We start from the raw sequence: 22,749 nt of genomic DNA, 5'->3' as shown, positions 1-22,749 counted from the left end.
TATCAAGTGTACTGTTGTAATAACAGTATAAGAGTGAGAAGATAAATTAATTATTGTGGATGAAGCAAGAAGGGTGTATTAGGGTGTTGTGTTTGGCTTTGCACGCTTTCTGAGTGATTACTAATTAATAATTACTAAATCTCACAATGTGTCTTCCCAGATCACTGAGCCATGTCCCTGTCAAAGCGGGACTTTGGCATCATAGGTGAATTAGTATTAGGAGTATCTTCATCCTTTTTATATCTCGTGCATCCATTGGTGTTTTCTACTCCCAACAACTGCATGTGTCTCCTGAGATGGCAGTGTTCAGTTAGAAGTCCCACCAGTTCCCTCAATTAGTTTCTGTCTAAATTAAGAAGTGTCCTGGTTCGTCTAGTCTTAGGTCTGGTCCGTTTGGATTCATATTTGGAGTATTATTGTCTCACTCCGGATTCCCTCTCCCTAAGGAGCATGAATGCTGGGATTTGACTCACCTCTCAATATGTAGTTTGATGTGGCAAGCTGCTATTCCTACGGCCGGATCAGATCCTGCAAGTGGTGCTTTCGCCCTTTTTCTTGCTAGTCCCGGTGTTCCAGATCAGTCTTATTTTACTGATGGTAAAAAGTTCTTTAAGTAAGTTGTATTCAAAATGAAGAAATTTGGTTACCCGCTGTGAGTAGGTACTTACTCGGCCGGACCGACTGCTAGCCAAGTAGTGTCCTACCCACCAACGAATAATATTGCTGTTTGGTACTCTCGAATAACTTTTACTACCTTTATTTGTTTGTTTTATTTATTTATCATCAAAAACAGGATTAAAAAAATACATACTATTCGAGGTAACATTAGATATATGAGAACCCTAATAAAGAGACAATAATAGTAGATATATTTGTTGGACATAACCCTGCTTCACTATGCGAACCTGCATTGAGGCAGCATTTTGAGCAAAATGAATTAACACACTATCTATGGTTTATCAATACATGTGACATGTGAGTTCCTACAAAACCCTTTATTTACTAGTAGGTACAGCATTACTTATTCAAAATTCGCATGACTCGGGTGAATTCACTGGTTATTGCACGATTATTTATCACATCTTCACATCGTATATCATTTATCACATCATTACCCCTACACCCCACTCTGGGCCTTCAACTAATATCAAACCTTTTTCTAATTCCACTTTTTCCTACTAGAATTTTACTTCTTACGCCCCCGGGACTGGCGACCGAATTAAAGTGTTACTAAATCTGAGATTCAAACGAAGTTCGAAGCTGTAAATGACATATTAATCCATAACGCACTCTGCCACCCTAACATAACGCACTCTGCCACCATAGACAAACTTTTCTATCAACCTACATGTTTGTATTTGAAATTTATATTTAAATACCCAACTCTGTCTTGGAACAAACTCCTTTATTTAATAAGACTCAATTGTTTGATTCACTTGATCTTAGTGTGTCTTGTTCAGAAGTCCCTGACAAGCTACTATTCGTCTTATATCTTCCTGACACTCCATTTGATCTACATCTCCAAACCACTCAAGTATCACTTCTTAATCTTGTTCATTAGACTGACACCAGCCTCATTTCGGTCATAATATATTGTTTTATCACACATATGCGTCAGGGATCTCTTTCTACAGCATTTAGTCTACACCCATCATTACACATTCACTATTCCTGTGCCTTTATCTTTCCATGGCCTACTGCCAAACGCCAGGTTGGTATCAGCACCCCATTGTGAACTTTCAAATAAATTTCGTTTCAATATCATTATTCGCCATTATAAAAGTTTTTGTTTGTTTCAGTTCCTCCAATCCGAATTGAAATAATGGACGATATGAATCAACCGGTGATAGAGAAAACTAGACCTTATGAAGATTGGGACTTAGTTCGTCTCACCTGTCTGCCATACGGGGGTAAGTTCATTGTCTAACACTAATAATAATCTGTTTTTTTGTTACATTGACATCTGAAATGCAGCAATAACATTGTAAGATTATTGATTTCACTGAAAATTTTGTCTTACGAACAATAAGCACAAGTACTCCTTTAGATCAATGGGACAAACACTCCCTCAAAAGTAAAAAAACGTCAATTATTATTGTTTTACAAAAAACTGGTTATCTATAAAATTCTGAGCATTGTGGAAACAATCCATCACAAAAGTGAAATTGTACGGATGTACAATTTCACTTTTGCCAAAACATTGTTAAATATTCCACTTTTCTCGAAAAATTCGGAAAACTATGAAGCACGCAAAGCATGTCTTGCAGTTAAAATGGGCTTAGACCAAAGAATATTATAATATCTTTGACTTAGATCAAAAAAATCACGCTGTAATAAAATGTGACATTGATTGTAATCAAGTTTAATTTGTAGAACTCCATTTTAATTAGAAGTTTTTCTTTCGATAACATTATTATTCAATTTACATAAAAAACATTTTATGTATAAACAAGTTCTGTTGTGTAATTATATTACGCGTGAGACAGCTTTTTCGCCTTCTAAAGGCATTATCAAACTGTGTATATATATAGTAGCATATTCTGCTACTTCTAATTACTTGGCCACTCTGTAATTTGTTACCTGTAACATCAACACAAAGACATTGCCAAGAGTTACTTTCAAATCGTAACCTTTTATTACCAGCAGCTTTTTGACACATTGCTAACACAGCAAGGCAAATTAACTCAATAATTAACTGTTAACAATTAGCCGGTAAAGTTAACTAACCGAATAAGTTAAGGAGTTAAGTTTATTGTGTCGAGAACACAGAGGAACCCATTACTCGTAATTACGTAATTCCTTTGATTATTCAACTGCTTCGGAGGACGCGGTTAAGCTGTTGAATAATGCACCGAAATATTTATTTATATTTTTATTTGCCTACTTCGGCATTTGCATTTATTGAAGGATTATATATTTTTTGAAAATTATAGGATGATATATTGTCTTATAAGATTATAAGACAAAATTTATTTTATTAATAATTTTTATTTCAATAATTTTAAAATTATTTTTATATTACTAATAATAATAGTAAATGGATTATAAAATAAAATTATTTTTAATATTAGAAATAGTATAAAAAAAAAATTATATTATTTTGCGCAGTGGCGACATGACATGACGTAACCAATGAGGTTTATCCGAGGTGCGATCTTTGGTGCGGTTTATGGTCCGGCGGAGTCATTGGACCATAATTTTTCGAAAATGAGGCTGGAGCAACAGTTACAGTAAATGGATTGCGCTATCGAGAGATGATTACCTAATGATTTTTTATGGCAGGAATTGGATGGTATTGATCGAGACAACGTTTACTTTCAACAAGACGGCGCTAGGTACCACACAAGCAACGAAACCATTGATCTTTTACGATTGAATATCAAAATAACACCTCTTATTGGAAAACCATGTAGATTATTTTTATAGTGGCGTTTTTTTGAAAAATCCCTCAAGGCCGCTGTACAAATATGTCTTCCTAGGCTCTATATAATTATTTTAAAACAGATACAGAAAACATACGTACCGCAGGTCACTTCAGATAAACACGCTCTTGTAATAGCCCAGCTACACTACTCGCGAAGTTGATCGAAGTTGACCGAATACGATAGTGTGGGCACGAACTTCGCTTCGCTTCGGGCAACTTCGCTTCGCTTCGCCCGACTTCCGATTGTTGTCGGTAAATGCGCCCGAGTCAAAGGACTCGAAGCGTCACGGCATAAATAAACCAATCACTGACTGGTTGGACTGAGTTACTCGCGAAGTTGCACGAGTGTGTGGGCACGCACTTCGAACTTCGGCTAACTTCGTTGAGGACTTCGTCGAAGCGTCGAAGCGAGTAGTGTAGCGGCCGCTTTAGATAGTTTTAAAGCTTGAAGAAAATACGAAGAGTACACTGTATTAAAAACACTAATTAAATGATTTTAAAGTTGCTATTTTATCCTCCATTACTATTGACATTACATTAATTAGAAGATTAATGGCAAAATTAGAGTTGATATTTATTTTAAATATTAATATTTTATTTGTTCAATTTTAGGATTAAAGAATTTTTTATAAAAGTACCTAAAGAAAGCTTAAAAATTCTTAGGTTTAAATAGGAAATGTTCAATAGGACGGGTCGTTTCGGAGGATTTGAACAATTCATCAAATTTCAATGTTGATTTCCGGGTTCTGTGAAAGTCCTATTCAAGTTCTGTTCTATTATATCAGCATAGGGTAGTTGCTTGACAGAACTGAAATAAAAACAGAACTTAAAAAAATCTTTCACAGGACCTGAAAATTAACTTTGAAATTTGAAGAATTGTTCGAATTCTCCGAAACGACCCGTCCTAAATTATGTCGACTTAAGAAACGTGAACGAGTTATGAGTGGGGTCGGCTGCTCCTTTAGGTCATTGGAACAGCAACCCCCCAGTATTATAACACTGCTTATGATTTTATAGTAATAGCAATGTATTTATTTCTTTTTTAAAAAATAAAATTATAAGACAACAATTATAACTTTAATTATACGCCACCGGTTAGGCAGCATTTCCAGGCGGGTTCAGACAGGGCTGTGGGACAGTTCATATAAGATTCTTTGTATTTCTTCATGAGCCTTCTGATGTTCAGCTTTGGATACAAGCACCCTTCATTATGTTTGGTTTTGCCTTGGCAGCTCCCACCCGTTAGAAACCTGAAACTCTATTTAAATGTCGGCCTATGTCATTTGTGGGTGACTTCTGCTTGTCTTCGCAAACCAACGACGACATCCAAAAACAACAATTGTCCCATTTATATTAGGTTCAATGTTCAGTGCGACATGTTCTCTCTAAATATTTCACCATTTCACGACTGCTTAACTCTGGTAATTCGACTAAATTAGGGACACATTCGGGAACCATAATGACGCAATAATGTTAATAATGACCGTAAAATGGTGTGGCGCCAGGGAACGCAGATGATTTAACGATTGTAATGACGTAACCCCATACAGGAGGGCCTCAGAAAAATATTTTCCCTTAGGGCCAATGTTAACTTTGGGGATGCTGTGTGGTGGCATTTTTTAAGGAAAGGAAGGAGAATAAGTTTTGGGAAGGTAAAAGGTATGAGGGGTGAGTAGCGCAAGGCGATATCCCTCCTACTTTGGCGCAGGCGACGGGTCGAGAGGCCGGTTGGAGAGGTCAAATGGTCTACCCAAACCAGCCCCCCCCCCTCCGATGAACACGAACACCCCTGCTAAATCACCAAACGTAGCGAACCACTCGAATCCGATAAATACATTCCCGGGACGGTTGTTCCTAAATCCGCCTCCCAAATTGATTAAATGTAAAAGTTAAAAGCTAGTGCGCATCCTTAAACAGATATGATTTAAATACTCGGAATTCCACAAGGTTTTAATATTGGTCTTCAGTTATTGACATATCAGAAACGGGAAGTCCAGTTGATAGATTCCCTATCTTAACAAACGGATTCCAATCTTTGTAGAACAGGCGTCAGGTACAAATGCTAACCTAAGTCTACCGGTATTTCAATGGAAGATGCACTGAGGAACTAGTTTCATTGATCCCTTCGTCACTGGTGCATAGTCCGGAAAAAACGTCAAACGAGCGCCCGATATATTTTGTTTACTGTTGCCATTGTGTGTCACATGAGAACGGGTCGTTTAATCGAATTGTTATCTAGTTCAACAGCTCAGCTGTGGCATTTTTATATTGCAGCAGATGAAATAAATAGGAAAACCCCGCAACAGACCCCTATTTGGGGATGCCATAGTTCCACTGGCTCCAGAAAGTTGGGAAAATTAATATTTTTGCATTTTGTCGTTGATATTATGAATGTATTAAAAAATATTAAGAAGCGGTATGATTTCCCGTTTTTAACAGGATTTTAATAAGTCAGCAATACTTATTTTTTAGGTGCACCCAGTTCCTTGCAGCCGGTTGACTGGATCTATTTGCATAACTGATGAGGATGTGATGACGCGGTAACTGATGAGCATTGGTTCCGCTAATCGGATGCATAATGTATTACCGTAAACAGGATTATGAACCGTTTAGTCGTAATATTTGGGTAATACATTTATTATAAAATATTAAATATTGTGGCAATTGAATCACTGAACGGCGCTTTGGAAGTTTGACCAATTATTGTAATTTATTTACGATTTAGCGGGCTTTTACATGAAATAAATATAAGTTGTGTTAACGATCAAGATTAAAGTTAAAGATGTTTGTTGTACATGGTTTAGCAAATTCATAGTATTGATTTATTTATTTACTTTCGGGAAATCGAAAAATTATATTGTATCAGTTTGTACACGCATAGTATAGAGAAAATAAAACCAATTATGAATTACTTCATTGTGACTGTACCTCTAATAAGACAATAGAATTAAAAAGTATTTAAATTTATAAGAAAATTGTAAAAAAATCAAAAAAAATGTTCTTGAAAAATATATTATTTTATGGAGCTCTTGTGTATATTATAATACATATAAGACAGGACATAAAATTAATTAATTTCAATATAAAATTATATAAATCAACAACAACAAAAATTCACTCATGATTAGAATAACTCTTTTGTTCAATGTGCATACCTATAGTAAAATAACTAACGTTACAGAACATAAAGCATGAGTTAAGCACGTGTTAATATTCTTCAAAATGTCAATAATTAAAAGTCAATAATTCTTTTAAATGACAAATTAGTAAAATTAACAAATTTTGAAAAATTAACAAAAAGATTAAAATAAGTTACAATACTAAATAAAAAAAAACACAGTAAAATTTATGTTCACTACGGAGTGGTAAACTCATATAGAAAAGTAATAAAATAAAATAAAAATTGAAATAAATGAAATCGTTTCATTGCTAATATGGAATCTGTCGACAACCTTTCCAGATCTTTTGCCAAAATTAAGCACTCGATTGATCGGTGTTTTAAAATTGTCCCAGAAAAACGTAGATTTTTATCTCTTATTTCTGGACGGAACGTCTAATTTTATTTTGGCAAGAATTTCATGGATGTCAATACCATCATTAATAATTCTATTAAATAGAACAAATTCTGCGAAACAACCCGTCCTTAATATTTTGAATTGGTATATTCAACTTTAAGTTAATAAATCTAAGAAATTAAGGCTGTACACTTTTTATACATGGTCTTAAGATACGTACATGACTAACGTAAAAAATGTCATGAAATTTTTGTCTAGTTGACATTTTTTGTTTTTCAATTTTTTTTATTAAATAAAAACAAAAAATCCGTAAAAATGTATTGGACAGTCGGGTAAAGGGGTTGTGCAGTTACTCAGCTGAATGACCAGTGATGCCATGTAGAAAAAAATAGTTTGTTTTTGAAAATTAAAAATTATTATTATTTTTTTTTTTTTACTTCCATTGGAATGTAGGAACCTTTTATAAAGGCGAATTATTCTCTGCCTGACGTTCTTACTGAAGAAGTGTACTACAGAGTTTTCAAGTATTGTAGATACTTGACTTGCAGTTATATTATATGGTATATAATATTTAACATTTTTAAACACTTAATATAGTATATAAAAAACAATTAGCCCCAAGTCCGGCCCTGGCGCTAGTAAAAACCACAAGGGCGCTGTGTGAGGTGTTATCAGCGCCTCGGCGTGTTTAATTTCGTGTCAAATGTGATTCCCATCTTTTATTTCTGCATCTTATTTAATTATTTATTACAAATAATTAAATTAGATTATTCATAGAATAGTAAAATTCAAGTTCGGTTTGTAAAAGATTTTCCCACCTCTTTAATGATGCAAGCTTGTCTGAAAATAATAAAGATATTCTTGATCATATTATCAACGAAGCGATTATTTATAATTTGGTACAAACTGAAGTGTTTAAGAAAAGATGTCCCAATTAAGAAAAGAGAACGCAGTAATCAACGGCAGCTTAATTAGGTAACTTGAAAGGGAGCTTGTCTCCTAACGAACTAATTAAAAGCTCTCGGCTCTCGTACATCACTTCAGATTAATGAAGTGGTTGCGACTGCAAATGCAACGCAGTAAAAAGTGCTTCTTGAGAAAGCTACGCTTTTTATTTGCATTTGAAAGATTATATTGTAATTACAATAGAGACACCCGAAATGTTTTAAATGATTCTTTTTGAATTGTTTTTCAAAAAATATTAGTCAATGTTTGCAAATTTTGTAGTAAAAAAAATATATTTCAACAATAACTAAAATAAAATATCAACCCGTAAAATATTAAGTTTTTTTTACAATAATACTCTATTCTTACTATAATACATCTATTTTACTGTAATACATCTATTTTTACTATAATACATCTATTTTTACTGTAATACATCCATTTTTACTGTAATACATCTATTTTTACTATAATACATATATTTTTACTGTAAAACATCTATTTTTACTATAATACATCTATTTTTACTATAATACATCTATTTTTACTATAATACATCTATTTTTACTATAATACATCTATTTTTACTGTAATACATCTATTTTTACTATAATACATCTATTTTTACTGTAATACATCTATTTTTACTATAATACATCTATTTTTACTGTAATACATCTATTTTTACTGTAATACATCTATTTTGAATAAGTAATAAAACAGTTTCGACTTTCCGCCACGGTCCTTAGCATCGAACGGGCATGACCTGGTTTCGCCATCATTTCATCAAATTTCAGAAAAATGCGCATGGGTGCCTGTATGCCATCTTACTAGAATGCATTATCATCGACAACGAGGCTATGTGCCGAGTTTCAGCTCGATCGGATGTCGGGAAGCATAAGTGGTGAGTGTGAATTCTGGTAGGGTTGTTACTTACATTGGTGGTGATATTATTATTATTAACGCCCTTGTAATTTCCAAGTAACCACCCTATTTATGGATCATATTTATAGTCTCACTGGTTCCGGGCAGTTGGCACTCTTGAGCGTTATTCAAATAAATTCAAAATGGCAGCTCATAATCATAAGTTGTTATTTTTGTATACCTAATTTAATTGCCTCCAAAAAAAATTTGAAATTCCCAATCGAAAAACAATTAGGTGTGTTATAATTATTATGGTAATAAGTTTGGTAGTATTGATAGCTTCATGATTTAAATCTTAAGCCATAACAACGTTACGAATTGCGGCTCACCGTATAACCCTGCAGATATGCAGCTTACAAGTTCATTGCATTGATTTAAAATCCCATTACGCCCACCGAGAACATTTCATTTTTATTATTCACTTTTCCATACTAAAAATGCCTTTGTAGTTATAAATAAGTCCGCCAGAGGCGCATGGTTCGCAAATTAGCTTGGATTATATAATTGCAGAGGATGCTCAATTTTCTACTTTTTAATTGCTAAAAGTTGTTCTCCAATATGGCGAATGATTTATTTTTTTTACATTTTCCGACTTTATGTCCGGGTTAAATCTTACCCACAGGAAAAAACTAAACCCTTCCACAAATGATAATCTACCGATCCACATTATGCAAGTGCATTATATAAGCATAATAAATACAAAATAATACAAAACAACACGTAAAATCAGATAGACTCCAGATATTTTTATATCAGAGGATTCGGCTCGGTAGAACATTTAATTGGACCTATAAATCCTACTGATCCCTCAGTATAAATATTAAAAAAATCTTTCGTAATCCCACATGTATTTAAAATGACTGATTTTTGCATTTTTATGTATAAATTATTTGACAGATGTAATACGCCTAAATTTTGAATGAGAGAGCTTAGTATAATTCCAGTAGCCGAAATAAGAAATTGTAATTTTTTATAGTCTGAGAATCCCAAATTCTTTTAATTTCATTTCCTAAATCTGAGTATTTTCTTATTTTTTCAGAAAAATTAAATAATACAATAAAATTAATTTTAATGCATATTATTTCAAATATTGTGTAATCTTTTATCAAATTTGCAAAGCCCTTTTCATCTAGATTATCCAGGTCAATGAAAGTATTATTTTTAGTTCTAATATCATCTCCATCATGAGCTATGAGGTTGTAAACTTTCAATAAAAAAAATATGAAAAGATAAGACACGAAGCCATGTACATTATATCAATATTGTCCTACATTTTCACAGTCCGTAAAATCGTATTCAAACCCCTATGCATGTAAATTCTAGTATTGGAAGCCAATTATGTAGCTATCTTAAAGGTTTACAGATCATTTTTCCCTGGCTTTGCAAAACCCCTCCGAGGTTTGTGGTAATATTTCACAAAAATGCGCTTTAAATATTAAAGGCTTTACTAATGAATTTTTAGGTACACAACTGACAAACAATCATCAATGTATCGTAAATGGTGGTTTATCAATTGTGTTAAATTTAAAACACATTTGTTAGTAAGGGGGTTTGTATTTTTAAAGTATTCGTTCACTTCTAAAAAAAAATCGTTCATATATTATTGTGGACTGTGTTTTGCTTCAAACACCTACTGATATATTTTTCCAACAATCGACGTTATATTTCACATAATGTCACATATCCTCATATTATCTTCAATTCATTATTAACATATTCTGCCACACTATCGTCTCAATGATCTTGTTTCGCTGTGAATAATATTTATTCCAAAAACAATAATTCTTCACGCTGCTTGAAGACGGTACGCGAGGTGTTTTTGAAACGTTGTTATTATCATTTTTAAATTCCGGCGGGGTTTTATTACGCTGCATGCCAGCGACGTATTAAGCACTGATTTATGTATTGAATAACGTTAAGAAAGGGATGCTTTAATTACGTAGCTACTCGCAAGTTGGTAACTGAATACGAAATTAAGTAAAATAAGATACTATATTATTATTGACGGCCCCCGTGGTCGAGGGGTAAGACTCTCGACTAGCATTCCGGAGATCGATGGTTCAAATCCCGGCTTATTTGTGTTATTTCACAACTACTTCATTTAAAAGTGTATATACAGGGTGTATCGGCACGTACCCGACAAACTTTAACCAGCTATTCCTTAGCTCATTTGGAGTAAAAAATGTTATGGGCATTTATCGTTATTAAGTTTAATTTGTAGAACTCCATTTTATTTTTTTTATTTTTTATATAGTCAATAATATTTATAAATAAAAAAATGTTATGGGCACTTTGCTGTCCGGTAACATTTTTTTTTAATAAAAAATTTACTATTCATATTTTCACCACATGTCACCAATGTTTTATCCTTTGTCAAAGTTTGAAAACCCATCTGGCAATATTTTGTTCGAGTTTCGTTGAATAATGTACGTACGTACCTACGTTGGCGCGCTTTTACAATCACAACGAAATGGCACGGCACCATTCGTCTCATTTTTAACTATTATTATTTAGTGTGTACGAAAGAGCGAGGACACTTTTTGACACACTTGCTAATAACAGCTGCTGAACACGAGATACAATGCAAATGACAGTGACGGAGTGTGGATTTTTTATTTATTTTTTGTTATTAATGGAAAAAAAATGTTACCGGACAGCAAAGCGCCCATAACATTTTTTACTTCAAATGTGCTGAGGAATAGCTGGTTAAAGTTTGTCGGGTACTTGCCGATACACCCTGTATATAGGGTCTCCGGGCGTAAAGTGCAGAAACTTCGGGAGGTGATTCTACATGAATAAATATAAATAACTTTTTTCGAAATTCCATTATTAAATTATATATACAGGGTCTCCGGGTGTAAAGTGCACAAACTTCGGAAGGAGATTCTACTTGAATAAATATAAATAACTTTTGCAACATTTTTTTCATAGAATAGTATTATTTTTTCATACAGACTTCTTTACCAGAAGTCAAATCGTGTGTTTTACCTTAAAACTTTGGAATTTCGAAAAAAGTTATATACCTTTTTTCTTGTACCATTATTTAAAATCACCTCCTGAAGTTTGTGCACTTGTATAGTCCATTTGCGGCATGTTTCAGAGTGGAAGATGGTCTCAGACCATCATTCAGAATTGAAACGTTGCTTTAAATGGCTTTAGCGGTGTTTGGTGATCAGATATAAATAGCCAGGTATTTCCCCTTACCAGTCGTCTTCCCCTCTCCTCTTCTTTCAGCCTCTCAATAAACCGCAATTGTGAATTAGCCTCACTGGCTCCAGTCAGTCAGAAGCAGTTGCGACTCGGTAATCAAGGCAAAAGGCGTACGTTGTGCCATTTCTTCTTCTCGGGCATCCCGACTTTGGCTACCATTGACTTTCGTGTCATATATTCTCCTGACTCCGCCTATATCAACCATCTGTAATACAGTCATACATGTTTTTATACGCCTCAGAAATTTAATTTCTATTTTTTTAATTTTTTTATTTTTTTATTGAATAAATAGTTAATACATATTGTGGGGGCAAGAACTGTCTGCCAGAATGTATGTCTGCCGTATCTACTAGACAGAAATTTCTAGTAGATACGGGGGCAGATGTTTCCGTTATTCCTAGAAATAAGGACCACCGTACGAAATGTATAACTTCTGACAATTTTCCAACAACATTATATGGCGCAAATGGTAAACCTATTAAAACATACGGCACACAAATTACAGAACTCAATTTCGGTCTACGCCGAGCAATGAAGTGGCGCTTCATCGTAGCGGATGTATCGAGAGCTATACTCGGAGCTGATTTCCTCCATCACTACAACCTGATGGTGAATTTAAGGAAAGCAATGTTATTGGATCAATCGACAGGACTACACATCAAAGGCACCACTTTCAAAGGACCTACTTCTGGCATCTCTACAATAGCATCATCACAAAAGTACGGCGATATCCTGAATAAATACCCATGTTTAACTCGACCAAATATGAAAATCCCGGAAATTAGAAAACATTCGGTCACACATTGTATCGAGACCAAAGGACCCCCCGTTACAGAACGTGCCCGCAGACTGGCACCAGCCCTTTTGGAAGCTGCTAAGAAAGAATTTAAATTCTTAATGGAACAAGGAATTTGTAGACCATCTAAAAGTAATTGGGCAAGCCCATTACATATGGTGAGGAAACCTAATGGAGAGTGGAGACCATGCGGTGATTACAGGCGATTAAATGCAAAAACTGTGGCGGACAAATATCCTATTTCGCAACTTCACGACTTTTCGCACAAACTATTGAAAGCACGAATCTTCAGCACTATAGATCTCACTCGAGCGTACCACCAGATACCAGTTGAACCAGAGGATATCCCTAAAACAGCCATAATCACACCATTCGGCCTATATGAGTTCACATCTATGCAATTCGGCCTCTCAAATGCTGCACAGACCTTTCAACGATTTATGCACGCAGTTACCAGAGACCTTGATTTTTGTTTTGTCTACCTGGACGATATCCTGATAGCCTCAGAAGACGAAGAAGAACACAGGAAACATTTGGATACTCTATTTAAGCGACTCGCCGATAATGGCCTCGTTATAAACGTTTCAAAGTGTAATTTTGGTGTGACAACTGTTAACTTTCTAGGTCACACAATCACTTCAGAGGGAATGACACCGATCAAAGAGAAAGTCAAGGCTATTAACGACTTTCCGCTGCCAAAAACTGCCAACGGATTAAGACGCTTCCTAGGAATGTTGAACTATTATCGCAAGTTCCTCCCAAATTCCATCAACACTCAAGAAAAACTATTTAACTGTATAAAAGGATACAAGAAAAACGACAAGCGTTCACTCATTTGGAACGAGGAGCTGACAGCAGCATTCAATGATTGTAAAAACCAACTCGCGAATGCAGCCCTCCTAGTACATCCAGATCCCAACTCAAGAATTGCCATCATGGTAGATGCCTCTGACATGGCAATTGGAGCTTCTTTACAACAATTTAAAAATAACACTTGGGAACCTCTCGGATTTTTTTCTAAGAAATTTACAACACCGCAGCGTAAATATAGCACATTCGACCGTGAACTAACAGGTGTCTACGAAGCTGTAAAATATTTCCGAAACAACATAGAAGGTCGCACATTCACTATCTATACTGACCATAAACCTATCACCTTTGCCTTCAATAAAAAACGAGCGTCTAGTTCTCCACGCCAGGAGAGACAACTGGATTTTATTGCGCAGTTTTCTACAGATATAAGGCATATTTCGGGACACCAAAACACAGTAGCTGACACTCTATCTCGGGTTGAAGAGATTAATAGTCCTACTATTGATTACAAGGAAATGGGACAAGCGCAGAGTCAAGACGACGAATTAATTAAGGCAAAAGATGACTCCTCCCTATCCTTACGACTAATGGTGATCCCTGACACAGACACATCAGTATGGTGCGACATCTCGACAGGTCATGTCAGACCTTTTGTACCACTCGACATGCGAAAAACTGTCATACAGAGCATACATGACGTATGTCATCCAGGCGTCGCAGGAACAACTAATACGATCAAACAACGATTTGTATGGCCAAACATGAAAGCTGACATAAGATACTTCGTGAAGCACTGCATCGCTTGTCAGAAAGCAAAAATCTCCAAACATACGGTTGCCCCCCCGGCAACGTATTTATTACCAGAAGATCGCTTCAGCAACATACATATTGACATCGTAGGCCCATTGCCAGCTTGCAACGAGTACCAGTACCTATTAACTATAATAGACAGATTTACCCGCTGGCCCGAGGCAATTCCTTTAAAGGACATTACAGCCGAGACAGTAGCTTCAGCACTGACGAACCACTGGATCGCACGACATGGAGTACCGATAACCCTAACTTCGGACCAGGGTCGTCAATTCGAAAGCCATTTATTTAAAAAGCTTACTCAGAAATTCGGAATTAAACACTTAAGAACCACAGCGTACCATCCCCAAGCGAATGGAATTATAGAACGTTGGCATCGTACTTTAAAAGCATCTCTCATGGCAAGTGGTGAGCAAAACTGGATGGAAACCCTTCCACTTATATTACTTGGCCTGAGATCTACTGTTCGTGAAGAATTGAAATGTTCGCCAGCCGAACTTACTTATGGAAGAACTCTTAAACTTCCCTGCGACTTCTTCACAAGTACTCCACGAGAAGAACCCGATACTTATATCGGACGTTTACAGAGGAAATTTGAATTAATTAAATCAACCCCTACCTCTAATCACAGCTCAAGAAAATTTTTTGTACACTCGGAACTTCCCGTTTCTACGCACGTATTTCTGCGGACAGACAGTGTTAAAAAACCGTTACAAAACCCATACGAGGGACCTTATAAGGTCGAGGAACGAAATGACAAGACCTATGTCATCACCATTAAAGGTAAACCTAAGCGCGTTTCGATAGACCGCCTGAAACCAGCCTTCGTTCCCACCGAGGAAAATGTTCCAGATCATGTATCTATTCCAGACTCACCTGAAGCAAAAACAACAACAAGATCAGGCCGACAAGTCCATTTTCCAAAAAGATACGGTACATACTAATGCATAAAAAAGACATAATTTTCTCACACATCGCCAAATTGGCATCACACATAAATTTTCTGTAACTCATGATAGAAACATTGATTAAGAATCTACTCTTGCTATCGATTTAAAGATTGAATTTCATATACCTACATTTATTTTTCTTTAAATTACTGTTACATAGATAATATTTAAGCGTTCAAGTTCTTGATGAAAACCTGACCTTTATATTATAATTACTTTGCAAATTACTACGTTTTTTATCATTTTATAAAAAACCTTATTACGGTGAATACTTTCATCCTTTAAAACCATGAAGTAATACCATGTAATCGCACAAAGTTACCTAGCTAACTTTTCACTTACCATATTATAGTGCAAACTCATATACATATATTTTCTTGGATAATTATCCATTTCGCTATATGCGACAACTTTTGTATAAATCTTGTTTAGAAATAACTTACCACTATATGTGATGACTATGTTATAAATATAAATACTTTTAACCATGCTACATCAAATATTCCCAATTATGCATCTGATGTAACATGTCGTTGAGTCATATATGTATTATTATTAATTTTTTTACAGAATTGAACCATTGTCATTTGTTCGTAAGAAAACATAGCCATTTGATAATATTATCAATACAAACACATTCTACGAACATATGACAGTTGTTTTTTGTTATATTTTTAGTTACCTTGTAATCTCAAAGATAAACATTTAGAGTTATGTACTCACAGCCATGCTATTGCTAAATGTACTTTTACAAAAACATTTAAATATGTATTTTTTTTTCCTTTTTTACACCTTTTTTCCATAACACGGATATAAATAATTTTATAATATAGTGACATTAATCGTCGTTTCCTTTTGTTCAAAGATTGAAGAAACACTTATGTTCATACTTTATACATTGATATCATGTTCCTATATTATAAGACAAATTTGTAGTTATTTAAATATGTAATAAATAATATTTAGAATAATCAACTTTAAAATAACTCAATAATTGACAACTCATGCTCCGAACACTGTTTGTAGACGCATTATTAAAAATATATACAAATGGAAATAGATTCCTACTTTTTATTTTATAATTAACTTATGCTTAATTTCATAATATGCTCCGACAACACTGTTCGTAGATGCATTACCATATAAAAAGGTTTAGATAAGTTAAATAATAACCACTTGTGTCAAATGTTGTAATACCATTTATTGTTTTCAAACATTAAAGTATTAAATGCACTCTGTTTGCAACTTTTGGTTTTGAAAATAAATACAAAACATACAATTGTCGATGCAGTAAATGCTCCAATTATAAATATAAAATTTTGTCGATGCAGTAAATGCTCCAATTATAAATATAAAATTTTGTCGATGCAGTAAATGCTCCAATTATAAATGTAAAATTTTGTCGATGCAGTAAATGCTCCAAGAAAAACATACAGTTCGTAGATGCAGTACATGCTCCGAACATGTAATTATATCAACACATTTTTAAAAAAAGGATTTAACTTTCAAATAATGTTATTATTAGGAATTTGTTCATGACTATGCGTTCACAAACATATAAATGTATTGTTCATAAAGTAACTTCACCATTTAAGAGATATCTTTCTGAACGCATAGGCTTATGTTATTTTGCGATGACGTCACACACCGAATTTGTTTATATTATGTAACCGACGTCATGCAAATTTTGTGATATGTATATATTTTTTCTAGAACCCCTAATTTTTTCTTTTATGTATCGTTGACACTGGGGGGAAGGTATGTGGGGGCAAGAACTGTCTGCCAGCCTAAAATAATATTTTAATACGGAAACACTGTTTCACGGATGGCAACCCGACGTGAAACAGAGCTCGCTGCCAATCCATTACCGACGAGCATTCCTGTTTCTCTGATCTGACCTGGCGGTCGACATTTCTTGATTCCTACTAAATCCTTCTGATATTCTAATCGTGTAATAGTGTAACGTGTTTGCAATAAACTTAAATTATCAACTACATCTGTTTCACTCTATCATAACCTACACTATACACATTTATTGGCAGTTATAAGGTAAGTATACACGCACAACCCCCTAGCCAAAATATCAACAAACAAGTCCTGCTAAGCCAATTGAATTGGCTTGTCAACAGGTGCTTAAAGTTTAGTTACATATATATTTTTATAAGTTATAATATACATCTTATATCTACAGAATCAACATTTTTTTCATACATATTAAAGTAAATATTTTTTTTCCGATAGGCATTTTTTCACCATATATTTAACCTTATTCATAGACTTACATTGCTTTATAGTGTCAGGTAATAAATTAAATATCTTCGGTATGTTGTATTCAAACGTCCGTATTTATTATAAAATTTCGGAATTATTAACCCATCATTACTCGTGAATCTAGTACCTACTGTATTTATGTTCAAATTTTTTTTTATGCTGCGGGGTAAATATATACTGAATTATGATTTTTTGCCATAGAATAGCCTTAACAGGTAAAATTTTGGCACTCTGAAACAGCAACGGTGTATTATTTCTCTGTTTAAAAATATTAGGGACGACTAGTAATTTTACAATTGCGTTTTGTACAACTTGGACTTGTTTCAGATTGGTTATACTAGTATTTCCCCATATGGTTAATCCTTAAGAATGGATAGTAAAATGACCTACAAAGCCAATCAAAAATTAAACTTCCTTGCGTGAAATTAGCATTTCGTTAATACTTCCTTGATGAAAAGATACTAGAAAACGTTTAAATATTAAGTGATTTTTTTTTTCTTCTCTATAATCTCAAAGTGCTACTGCCTTTGAATGTAAATAAACGTAACAAATACGCCCGAAACAATTAACGTTTAATATTATTTATTTACAATTTTTTATCCTTCGCCATCCGAGCGACTTAAATTCAATTTAAACTCTAATCAAAAATATCAAATGGTTGGGCGTGGGGTGATGAAACTTAACAATTAACATCCAAGGCAAGGAGTAATAATGATAAAGGTACGCGCAGCAGTAAACCCGCCTCCTTTAAATTGAATCTTTTACACTCATGCGTCGCTCGATGGGCTTTAATTATTACGTTTATACACAGGCAGAAATCAATTATTATGGTTATTAATAAATATACCAGATATTAGTACTTTATGCATAATTTATGCAGATATAGTACTTTATGCATTAAACATTTTTTAATACTGGGTCCTATCTGTTTCATGGGTTTCCGACTTATGGGTCCCGACCCCAAATGGAAACCTTCCGAAGAAATTCTCTAAATGATCCTTTCAAAATCGTAGTTTATATATAATATTTTTAAATATAATAAAAGCATAAAAATAAAATAAATTGTTGATTTAATTTGTAGAGCAGACGGATTTTCACGAGATATTTAGATTCAGACTTTGAATCCCGAATAAAAAATAACACTTATGAGAAAGTGAATATGAAGAACATATTGTAACTAAATTGTCATTGTGTTCACGAATACGGCAGATGAAATCATGTTGGGGTCGCAGTCACTTGGCTTCAGTAAAATGAACATACGAAGCCAAAAAGGCACAAGTGCCAAAAATTTATAAAATTAACTACATATTTAGAAATGTTCTTGTGCCGTCGCCAATAATCTAAATAAATTTCCCGGTGCCACGAAAAATCTTACACGCTTGTTTTATTTTAAAATAGCCACTAAATTCCATTAATTTCAACTGTAATTATAATGCAAATAGGGTCGCGACTCGTGACCTGAAAGTAGTTGAGAACACCTGATATCATCTATTCGATAGTCAAAAAATTCAGTCAAAATAAACCGACTAAACATTGATGTTTAACGATATATTTTATGTTACACCTCAAAAACACTTCTGGGGCGCTATGATTTAATGGAAGATAATAAACTAATAATGAACATCTTAAAGTATACATAATTCAATCGGCTTTGATGTTATTTATAAGTTGTTATAAAGTGTAAAAACTTGATAAAAATTCATTGGATAAACAAGACATCTGCCATAGGTCACCTCAAGTGGTTCGCTACGTTTGGTGACTTGGCAGGGGTGCCGGATACGTCAGCCCATTGTCTGCGTGGCGAACCCTTTGACCTCTTCAGCCCCCGCCAATTTTTTTTATTTTTTTTTATTTTTTAAATACATAAACGGCTATACTGCCTTTTATAAATAAACATATAATAGAGTACAAAGTAAGAAAAATAATATTATTACATAACAGTAGTTTTAAACTTAAAAATAACATACAATTATTTTGTGTATCACAACCAAAAATAACAAAAAAAAGAACAATGAGAAATATCATCATTTCATTTCAACATGTCCATATTGCGTATATAAAGTTACATTATGGAAAAATAATTTTTGATTGCATGTTTATATTGCGCTAATTTTAAGAAATAAATGTCGCCGATGTTGGCATGTTCATTTCCCAAAATGTGTAATCGACTGATTGGTGAGTAATAATGAGATAATGTATGTGTGTTATTATAGTAGAACGGTAGAGTCAGTCTATTGTTAGCGCGACCAGGGCAATGAAATCGTATTAGTTCTATTAAATCAGGGGTATCCAGGACCGAGTGAATTATTTTATATAATATTAATAGATCACAGATTTTTCTGCGATCTGATAAATTTACGAGATAAGTCCAGTTCAATAACAAATTATAGTCCACGGATTCTCTTGGAATACCTAATTTAAAATTAATATACCTAAGGAATCTATGCTGGACTTTTTCAATCGCTTGAATATGGATATTGTAATGTGGAGCCCAAATCGTAGAGTTATATTCCAAAATGCTTCTCACTAGCGTTACGTATAAAATTCGGATAGTATCAATGTTACAAAATTGTTTGGTTATTCTAATAATAAATCCTAAAATCTTCATTGATCTATTAATAATATTAGTTATATGGCTAATAAATGTAAGTTTTGAGTTAAAAATAATACCTAGATCATTTTTTGTTTCTACTGAGTTTAATATAATTTTGTCAAGATTGTATTCATAAATTGTCGGTTTCTTTATTTTATGAAATCTTATTATTTGACATTTACTAATGTTAAGTGCCAGTTTATTGCATATACACCAATTAAACAAGTTGTTTAATTTTTTTGGTAAAATTATGCAATCAGAAATATTTTAAATTTTTTTACATAATTTTAAATCATCAGTAAATAACAGGATATCAACATCGGAAAAAACCTCTATAATGTCATTAATAAATAAAATAAACAGTATTGGTCCTAAATGGGAGCCCTGTGGCACACTACTAGTGACAGAAAAGGCATCCGATATTACGTTATTTAACTTTACAAAAAGTTGCCTATTTGTTAAATAACTATCTACCCATTTAAGAAAGTTCCCGGTTATACCCATACTCCTTAATTTATTTATCAATATTTTATGACAAACTTTATCGAACGCCTTGCTGAAGTCAGTATATATCGAATCTACTTGACATTTATCTGCAAAGGCATTCGCTATAAAGTTTTCATATATTAGTAGATTTGTCAGAGTTGATCTATTCTTCATGAAACCGTGTAATATGATAAGATGACAATTGATATATTTTGGTAGTTTAATATAAATTAAGTTAAAATAATTCATCCCGACTCAATTTATGTATATATTGTTTCCTCACAAGTAAAAATAATTGTTTTCCGCACAATTATTAACCTCACCGGGGTTGGTCTGTACTTAGATTAGTAATTTCACAGTTTTTTTTCATTATTAACTCCACACAGAAGGCCCTGAGGAAAATAATTTTTTCGCAGGAAAATAACTTCCTCTTTCACTCAGAAAATAATCCATGGTATCTTTGAGGATGCTGTGTAGGTCTTTTTGAGGAGAGGAACGTGTAAACATGGGTCTTGAAGAAACCCATGTTGTAGGAAGGAGGAAACACAGTGGCCAAAATAATGAACACAAAATAAAAAATGATCATTGTCAAATAGTTAAATAAATACAAAATAACAAGAATTTAAAATAACAATGGTAAATGGAGGAAATACGTAAAAATAAAGAGAACAAAATAATAATTTGAGTGATGAAATAATGATTTTCATTATGTTGTTAGTTTCAATAATAGAGATAATCAAAAAAATACATCTAACTCTGGATAAAAAGTAAAGATTCATTTGTACTCTTACATGATGACCGAATGAATTTACATAATTAAGGAAATACTTAAAGAGAATAAACAGTGTCTTGGATAAATATTCATTTTTTATTTTCAATGTGCGACATCTATCGACTTTTTTTGGACATCTAGTTATTAAAGACACTATTTAGATTGCATTCGTGTATAAGAATAGCAGCCAATAAAAAACATGCTTATGTCGAAGTATGATACAGTCAAATATGACCGGTCGAATTAGCTCAGTGCTAGAACAGGGTTAGGGTTGAATTCTGCGTCCGTGTTTTTTCTGATTTTTCTGTTTCTAATTTTCGTTTCAGGATCGCTCTTCAATGACTAAATATTACAATTTGGGTTTTACTCACTTCAAGTTTTTCCAAAATTAAAAATAATTTATTTTTTATTTTTGTTGTTGAAAAAATCTTAATATCTTCCTTCATTAAAATTACCATAAAAATACATTTTTTGTATTTTCTCATGACACAAAATGTATTTTCATCCCTTAAAGGTCTATAAGCCGTTCATCTTTAATCATCCCTTGTGACAGAAGACAGAAACCTCCCTGTCGCAATTGTAGGCTTCCACCGTTCTATAATAATTCCATAATTCCACGAAAGCGACGGTCCTGTTTCTTCGGTATAATCTGAAAAGCCAACATTTGAGTCAAAACAAAAATCTGAGCAAACTCTGAAGATTTTTGGCCTTTGAAGATAATTATTTTCGTTTGCCTTTGAGAAGACTTAATAACCATCTTTAATTTTGTTTTTTTTTTCTCTTCTTTCTTCACTAGGTGGAAGCTTTTCACTAGCCGGCGAAAGATATTTTAGATGTTATTTCTTATTTTGGTTAATTTTATTTATTTATATGCGCTTTGATGTTACTTACGATCTTGGAACAGAGATGTTTTTAACTAATATTACAAATCTAAATTACAAACTCCTATCTTCTGTGTTGCTATAAAAATAATAAAATTGATTCAAAATTTGCAGCTCACCTCTTGGAGAAAAACCCCGTCCCGCTTGACAACAATGAGCCTAAACCTTTACACATAGAAAGAAAGGGTTTTAGATTAAATTTACTAGAACAATTAGAGATAAATAAAAGAACGAATGATCCAAACATAACCCTAATTAATAATCAAACAAAAATGATTAATTCTCCCCTGCTTAATATTTTCAAAAAACCTAAAAAGTATAATTCCTTAACATAATCACCCACGTACCAACAATCAAGA

At 33.5% G+C, this 22,749-nt stretch overlaps 1 protein-coding gene across 1 annotated transcript in view; it reads left to right on the top strand.

Moving 5' to 3' along the window:
* LOC149409491 (nephrin-like) overlaps positions 1–22,749 on the top strand; it is a 410,217-nt gene that overhangs the window by 294,916 nt on the left and 92,552 nt on the right. Inside the window, exon 5 of the mRNA XM_089649438.1 lies at positions 1,800–1,910. Coding sequence (XP_089505564.1) covers positions 1,800–1,910 — 111 coding nt within the window. The remainder of the gene's footprint in view (positions 1–1,799; positions 1,911–22,749) is intronic.

Source organism: Hesperophylax consimilis, chromosome 30 (genome assembly GCF_061612785.1).
Source record: "Hesperophylax consimilis isolate HC1 chromosome 30, BYU_Hcon_1.0, whole genome shotgun sequence".
NCBI classification, from domain to species: Eukaryota; Metazoa; Arthropoda; class Insecta; order Trichoptera; family Limnephilidae; genus Hesperophylax; species Hesperophylax consimilis.
The sequence above is the reverse complement of the archived record's forward strand: the minus strand, read 5'-3'. Positions and strand labels throughout refer to the sequence as shown.